Below are 8576 nucleotides of genomic sequence, written 5' to 3'. Positions count from 1 at the left end.
TTCAAGTAGAAAATAAGGTTGACGGAAACACGGGGACTGAGCCTACCTGATGGGCCCCAAGAAGGGCGAAACCGGTCGCGGGCTGTCGAAGAGTTTTCAGCCACTTTGTGAGTAGTTAACTTTGTGAAAATATACTGTTGTGAAAAACGTTCTTCATGAGTGAAGCTCAACTGATGGTCACGTGTGTTTTTCAGACCGTTCGTTGCTGCTGAATTCGGTATTTGTGTTAGTGCAGCACATTTATGTATGTATTATAACTGCACTTCTTAGAAGAGTAAATCGAAGTGGTTTTGGGCACTGGGAGGGGTGTACAAACCTCTCTGCCTGCAAAAAGATTAGGATGCAATTTCCTGCACTCAGCCTCAAAGAAATAAAGCAATCAGATTATTGTATGTTTGGCCACAAACTTCTAGGCTAAAACTGCCTGAAAATCTATCCTGAATCAAATAAACACCTAGCTAGATACCACAGTAAAAGATGATCGTCCTAATGAGACCAGCGGTGGAGAAAGATGTATTTGACCTCTACTAGGAGTGACCCTATTTTGAGGGGATCGCCTTCGATGTTGTGTCTGATTTGGAAGGATATCATGCACTCCTCGTGAAGCCAACTATGTTTGGGAGATTTACCACTTCATTTTTTTAAAGCTTAGAATATCAATAAAATCCACTTAGGTGTTGAAGCATGTGCCAGTATAAATACCTAACCAACGATCTATGTATTCTCTACCAGAACAAGAAAAATTTAAATATTTTGTACCTCGACGTGAGTTTTAGGGCAAAACTCGGATTTACTATGATTTGGCAGTAATGTACCCAGGAATTTCTGGGCCGTACACTAAAACCTTCATCAGATAATGGTAAATGTTGAAACATCGGATAAATGTTTTGGGTTTGTCCACTCTCTTGATGTTCACTATCTGACTAGGTGCTGATGAACATGTTAGGCGACAAGGATACTTCGTTCGCGAAGCACTCACATATGCATCCTTTCGTGTGTATCCCCAGGTCCATACTGCAAATGATAACGCAGGCGAGTCTCTCGAAAGAACCAAATTAGTTTGCAAATGATTGTACATTCGCTAATTTCGTGTAATTTGGTTTCAAGTATAGCATAAGACTGACGGAACCCCGGGGACTGCGCCTACCTGATGAGCCCCAAGAAGGGCGAAACCGGTCGTGGGCTGTCGATAGATTTTCAGCAACCTTATGAGTAGTACACTACAAAGATGACGCAGGGTTCTTCGATGAGACTCAAACTCAAAAACCCCTCTTGTCGGGCGAGTTTGATAGTGGGCTTATACAGGCAGTCTGATCCATTGTAGAAGTCACACAGGGCTCACCAATGAAACTGGAAGAGTAACTATTGATTCACCGGATTGAGCGGTACCCAATCAAGACAAAAGCCAAGTGTACATTTCCGGCGCGGGACAGCGTTTGCTCATTTAGTAAATGCACGGCAACCTGTCTTTGAGGCATTCGAAGATCGTTGGTCGTTGAATGGTTTATTGTGATTTTTAGCCTGCTCGCATTGAATAAGTTATGGAAAACGGTGACTAAGCAGTGCGTAAATACCTGACAGGATTCACCGCTCATATACGGAATGCTAACAGATAGTTCCTTCTTCAAACTAATCAAACAACCTTGCATTTTGACTTCAGTCGAAGTTAATCCGGATGGATATTTTCACAAAACAGATCCTTAAAGGATTCAGGTGCCAACTGTAGGCATTCAATATAATAAATTCTGTAGGTCCACTGGTTCAGGACTTTGATTAAAGTTCATTTCCAATGCAATAGCGGCCATACGACGAAAACTCCGGGGCGTTTAACTATTGTCGCTGCGCGATGGAAAATATTCAATGAACGCGTTCAAGAGAACTCGAAAGAACATCGGAGGTTAATCCCCTTCCACCTACTATTACTTCGTTCTTACTGTCTAAGTTAGAGCCCAGATTCGGGGGTTTCGGATTACCTTCCTCTCTATAAAGCATTCCTTACCCATAATAACATTTTCTTATGGATCACAGGTCTATTTTTGTGGAACTACAGTATTTAGAAAATAGTTACACCCGATCACCCACGATACATTTTTGCTTTGTGAAGAAGCGTCTAGAGGAATGTTGAGGGTGAACCTGTTGCTGAATATCCAAATGACATAGGAAACAAAGGAGCCAACTAGGAAATTTGTTAGTCTGCAAAAGGTATCGCAACAACCGTATGCAATCAGTCAAATAAATCACAAATTCTACTCGTAGTGCACTACTCATAAGGTTGCTGAAAATTCGTCGACAGCCTACGACCGTTTTCGCCCTTCTTGGGGTTTCACCAGGTAGCGCGGTCTCCGAGTTTTCGTCAACATTATGTTCCACTTGAAACCAAATTGCCTGGAAATATCGCAAACGAGAGATTCACCTGGGTTCCAACTGAGTCTCTCGGAAAAGCAAATTAGTTTACAAATGAGCGTATTTCGTGAAAAACAAAGTCATTTATCGTGATATAGAATGCGAGCTAGCAATGAAGATGAATATGTGAAAGGGGTCTTCAAACATCTAAATTTTCGCCCTAGCAACAAATTCCTCCGGGCATGAGAAAGTTGAAAGAATTGCTGGAGTTGCAACATAGTAGTCATGTGTTTCCTATCGGTCATGTAAGACCAAGTTGTAATGCTGTATCGAGCCGAAGCCCATGTTACCTAAGAGCCTATCAGACATTCCATGAAATGAAAACGCACGACTTCATATACTACTCATAAGGTTGCTGAAAATTTTTCGAATGTCCACGAGTAGTTTTTCCCTTCTTGGGGCTCATCAACTAAGCGCATTCCCCAAGTTTCCGCCAACCTTTTGTTCTACGTCAACCCAAGTTGCACAAAACTAGCGAAATACACTCACTTGCAAACAAATTTAGTTTTGCGGGAGACTCACTTTGAACCCAGCCTAATCTCTCGTTTATGATGCTTTCAAGCAGCTGAATGTGCTGCATCAGGCCGTCTCATGATTTATTCTGTACAATATTCGATATATCATGATACGTAAATACACGTAATACATTACTTATAAGGTTGCTGAAAATTTTTCGGCAACTCACGACCGGTTCCCCCTTCCAGCTTGGTTTCAGGTGACTATCCCACAAAACCAAATCTGTTTGCAAATAAGTGTTATTCTCTAAAGTGCAAGATCCCTTTTTAATGCAACACGTCATTTCCAAGATAGGTAGGGATCCACTCTGTGAGTGGTGAAACAGGTTTTAACCTTTATAATCTTCTTACGAGCAGAAGAAGGAAAAGAGATGATGTGTAACACACTACTCATCAGGTTTTTGCCATCTCTCCGATGTAGAGAGGCAGTCGTATTCACTTGAGTTTCCCATCAAAGCCTTGGTGGTGAAAAACCGGCGAGAGAATGAACTATCCACTTATCGCACTTCAATTACGGTTAACTACGACCGTGTTGTATATCACAGCATCAATTGATTCTAATAATGGTGAATCGAAAACCCAGTTATACTGCCTTCTAGTGGGCTTAAAAGAGCTCTGAGGACTTCTAACGACCCACTGAGACTAACAAAGAGACATTGGAGAGCATAAGTAGTAATTCAAGTAAGTACATCACCTGCAAATTTTGGTTTTGAACTTTGAGTCAGGCAGCCTGGGTAGTAAACCAATGAGAGAAACGAGCAACTTAACTGTGCTTTTATGGGCTTTCAAACCACGGGGAGGATTTTTTGTTTTCCGCTGTAAGTGGCTGTATTTCCTCACCGTCTGCGCCTCAAAAACGTGAGCATGTGTTCCCGGAAAAAGCTCTAACACGGCCGGTCTGCCTGCATTCAGTAATCTGATAGTTTCGTGTGACGAATGACCGAATATCGAAGTCATGGATAGACGACACCAACGTGTGCAGTAAACATGACCTGGAAAAGTTTTTTTTTACTTTTTGGCTCTACACTGTGATTATAGTGCACATGTTTTGAAGGACGGATGTGACTGAGTGTACGAACAATCAAACTGCATGCTAATTATCTCACGGTGTGCGTCCGAACTGCAGTGCATAGTTCCGATATTTTGTCAGCAGAATTTGATTAAGCTTGGATACAGTATGGTCTGACGTACGACTCCTGATGGAATGCAAATAGGACTATCTCCGTATTGACCGATTTGTCTGAATCACTGCAGGTTTCTCTTAGTAAGGTATGAACTTGACATGTGTAGGGTAAATGACTTTTTGAGCTGATGTTTCTCATGTAGAGGTAGCATGTAGAGGTCAGTCCCTAAAACGAGGGGATAGAAAAATCGGTCTTCCAGTAGAATCAAGTGGTGGCTTTTCTGTAGCCCTGTGAGGACACTCTATGTGTGCCTGCGCAGCATTTGGAGAGGTCACGGTCTTCCCTAGTGTGTCATCCCAGTACATTACTCGAGGTCCGTTAATTACGTGCGCCATATCTACTATCTGCTCCGAGGAATTAGGAAAACAAACCATTTTGAGGTATCTAAGGCCAGATTTTTTCAAACTTTAAAATGATGAGAATATGACTTTACACTAACTTACCTTGGAAATTGTTTTATGACACTCTCCTGTGAAATTACCGCATTTTTTCTGTAGAACTCGTGATATGAATACCTAAATTTGTATGTATTTGGGTCCTGTATCTGAGATTATTTGGTTCAGAGCTTTGTGATACGCTAAAGTATCGGCGTCGGTGAAAAAAGACTGTCTCATGAATTGTCCTCTATTTTGTATGCTCAGTGATGATCTGATGCCACGAAGGTTTTGGGTACGATGCACATAAAACATCTGACTGAGAGAATAGGTCGATGAATACCTGGAATGATTTTTTTCTGTCAGCTACAATGCGCATGAGTTACTTGCACAAAAAGTAATCGTAAGTGTTTGACCAAAAGTCATCTAGCAGGAAAAATTTCATACTAAATATTAGAACAGAACTACGTCTAGGTAATTCCTTCGTCACGCACACGTCTATCTGCGCGTTAGTTTCGCTTCACACCAAACCACCTGTTGCTACTTCAAGTCACAACCTACTACGGTGTACAACCTTCACTAAACCTGTCATCTAACGCACACTTGATTCGTGTAATACATCGCCTCAACGGATCACTTCAGTGGATCAGAGTGACGTATAAACACGTTTTATCAGCAGTCCAAACAGCGGTCATGGGGGCCCAAAATCGCCTGCTTTGGGGCAAAGTGGGGTCCATAAACGTCTTGCAAGTGTATTGCAAATGTACTGTGAAGCGAGAGTCGCCAACTATGACGGGACTTAACTTCATAACGGTTTGGGTACCTCTGTGACTTGGTGAACCAAGTCGGAGGTTCTCCATGTCACACTCCTGTTTCATCAGGTTGATCAGTTAACAAAGTTCAAATCAGCACCCTCATGAACCTCAAAATTTGGGTTGGGAGAGAGGTGTCCACAAATCTCTCACTGTATTGGTTTCATGCCGACCTAACTGCATCGTGGTCAGACAGCTTTATGTGGGGACCCTGATAATTCTTTAGTCTGGGTTTGGATTCTGACAGCATCATGGCCTACATACAATACCAGTAATTTCATGCCACATCGGCCGCCGCATGTTTCCATCAGTTTGGTCGCTTTCTTGGGACACAGAACAATAAGGGTGAGTGAAGACGGCCTCCTAGTTCCCCCTCCTTCTTGTTCCATTTTTACCATCATTATTTCAAATACTGCACCCTAGAAAACTTCAGTCCTGCGCCAAAAAAGCGATAAATGCACACCACCGCTCGCGCCTACTGCTTCATGTTCACTTCCCAGACATCGTTCCTACTTTTTTATTTCAACAAGCAAATCAGGTTTACAATGTATTCGTTAGCTGGACGCTACCGACTACAAACCCCAGAAGATTGTGCATCTGATGCCGTGGGTTACGTCAGTGTTCATATAACTCTCAGCCCCCTAGCTGAGGATTTCTCACTCCACTGAATCTCGGTAATTAAGTGCCTTCCTACTGCCCGTTTGCCAACTTACATATGAACTACTACCCGTTGAAATAACGTTTCTTTGAGTATAGTTTCTTGATGCACACCAGTAAACTGCAGCTGTGAAAAGGTGAAGGGTAATTTTAATGTAATTTGTTCGTGTGGCTGATGGCTGATGACGATGATGATGATACTGATGATGAACATGGTGATGATGATGATGATGATGATGATGATGATGATGAGAATGAGGATGAGGATGAGGATGATAGTATCTGAGGACAGAGGTAACCGTATTCTATACCGGTATTTTGTTTGCGCATCCTATAATCCATTGAAAGGCTATTTTGGTCGAGTAGTTCATGGAAATTGGTTTCGGTGATTGTTTTCGAGCTGATAAGACGGTTTTCAGCCAATATGAGTCAAGAAAACAGAGCAGATTAGAAAATTTGCGGCATTTTAGCGCAGTGATTTCTCACCCACACTCTGGTCACATACATTGCTGGGTGATTAAAACTTTATATCTGAAGTTCTATTTGTCGGTTGGTAATGTACAAAGTGCCTTAGCCAGGTTTTCCTTCACCAGCCCTTCCAGCCTTCCGTCAATTCTACCAATGAGTGAAATACCTGGTTGGGAAACCTGAGGTTGGCGTTTTGATCTGCACTAAAGGCATAACTGATGTGTCTGTCCAAGCACTTACTGGGACTGGAGTATAGGTTGGGCGCATAGCCAAGCTTAAATCCGATTAAAAAAGACTTGAAACGTGACCGTTGGTTTAAAGAAATTTTTGGTATGCTTCTTTGGTTCTGCAACTTTCACATTTTAGCCACTCGTTCTACGGAGATTATTAAAGAGACGTTTAGGACAGTAGTTTGATTACAGCAAACTTCTCAAGATATCAATCTATTTGGCGAATCTCCACAGAACGAAAGCGGATTTTAGTCTACGGAATAAGATCTGATCTATGGCCAACAGCATGTCGAGTCTCGGCAGTAATTGGTCCGCTTAGCTTTTGATAAACAAGGAGAAACGGGTTAAGTTTTTCCACTCAGTTTTATATCTTCTGTCACGAGCCCAGTGGCACCAAAAGTGTTTTTTACAAAGCTAGTTGTGGAATGCCGATTTCCGTTCACTGCTTCAGTTTCTTCAAAATAGNAATATCACTCCAAAATAACCAGCGTAACGGAAAAATCGATTTTAACGTAACTGATTCCTTAATATAAAACTCCACTGGGTCTGTGAACAGTTTCGGCAACTGGGGCATAGGAGTAAAAAATGCTTGTAAGTTAGACGTTTAGTAAGACCTACTTATAGGAAAACTTGCAGGCATTTAGTCGACCGGCTTTAGAAACAAATGTACCTTCCGATCCAACAAAATCATACTGCTAAGCAAACTCCGTTATCTTCGTAGGTGCTGCTTTTTTGGCCGATATACTCAAAATATGAGCGGGTACTCTCTGAGAACGAATAATATCTGGAGGATGCTTGATTCATAGCTCTGTAGATGAGTTTCCGTAATTCTTAACTGCCCAAGAACCGTGAAGGCAACCGGTACTCTGAACACTAATTTATTTCTTACAATGATTAACAAATTCAGTCACCCTGCAAAACGTAGATACACATCACAAGTTTTGATGCTATCTGGCTCCTCGTACAGTTCTTCCTCAAACAGAAAGACTTGTTACTAATGACATGGAATCAAAGTCTGCTGACTATCTTATGTGGAACTCAGCTGATCCGCACACATCCGTACGAATTTCTTTTTTGGCTAGCTTCCTTGTTTTCAGTTAGTTTAGCGTAAAATCGAACGCTAACGCCTGCCATGCCACCCTAAGGAATCACGAGGACTGCAATATTGACAGTTTGTCCAAGCCTAGACAGGAGTAGTTGAGGTGCCTTGTTTGGTTTGGGACCGCGGCTTTCCGGCCGAGTTGATAAATGTGGAAAGAAAACAAAACTCGAGAAAAACACTCATTTGCAAATCAATTCGGTTTTCACTGGAGACTCAATTGAATCTCTCGTTTATGATGTTCTCCAGCTGTATGTGCTGCACCCAGGCCGCCTCATGATTCAGTCGGTACGATATTCGAGATATCGCAGTATATTTTCATAAAGGAAACTACTCACAAAGTTGCTGAAAACTCTTCGACAGCCCACAACCGGTTTCGCCCTTCTTGAGGCTCATCAAGTAGGTGCAGTCCCCAAGTTTCCGTCAACCTTATGAAAATATACTGCGATATCTTGAATATCGTGCCAACTCAGTTGGGGGATATCATTAACGAGAGATTCAATTGAGTCTCCCGCGAAAACCAAATTGATTTGCAAATAAGTGTATTTCTCTAAAACAGTCCAATTTAGGTTCAAGTAGATCATAGGGATGACGGAAACTCGGGGACTGCGCCTACCTGCTGGGCCCCAAGAAGGGTGAAACCGGTCGTGGGCTGTCGATGAGTTTTCAGCCACCTTGTGAGTAGTTTCCTTTATGAAAACAGAGCTCGTAAATGACGGCGCACTGTGAGGGCGGGACGGATGTACCCTTGCGCTTATGACGTGATTCTGACAAAGTCCATCATTTATAACGAGCCTAACTGTTCCACTCATCCATGATGTCTCACGGGATAAT

At 42.3% G+C, this 8576-nt stretch overlaps 1 protein-coding gene across 1 annotated transcript in view; it reads left to right on the top strand.

Moving 5' to 3' along the window:
- T265_01875 (hypothetical protein) overlaps positions 1-8177 on the top strand; it is a gene marked incomplete at both ends in the record, with an annotated part of 9687 nt that extends 1510 nt beyond the window's left edge. The window contains 4 exons of the mRNA XM_009166001.1: positions 2331-2417; positions 2788-2907; positions 7831-7997; positions 8069-8177. Of these exons, the coding sequence (XP_009164265.1) occupies positions 2331-2417; positions 2788-2907; positions 7831-7997; positions 8069-8177 (483 nt within the window). The remainder of the gene's footprint in view (positions 1-2330; positions 2418-2787; positions 2908-7830; positions 7998-8068) is intronic.
- Between the last annotated feature and the right edge of the window lie 399 nt (positions 8178-8576).

This window comes from Opisthorchis viverrini (genome assembly GCF_000715545.1).
Source record: "Opisthorchis viverrini unplaced genomic scaffold opera_v5_21, whole genome shotgun sequence".
Lineage (NCBI taxonomy): Eukaryota > Metazoa > Platyhelminthes > Trematoda > Opisthorchiida > Opisthorchiidae > Opisthorchis > Opisthorchis viverrini.
Note: the sequence above shows the minus strand (reverse complement) of the source record. Positions and strands in the feature narration are given on the sequence as shown.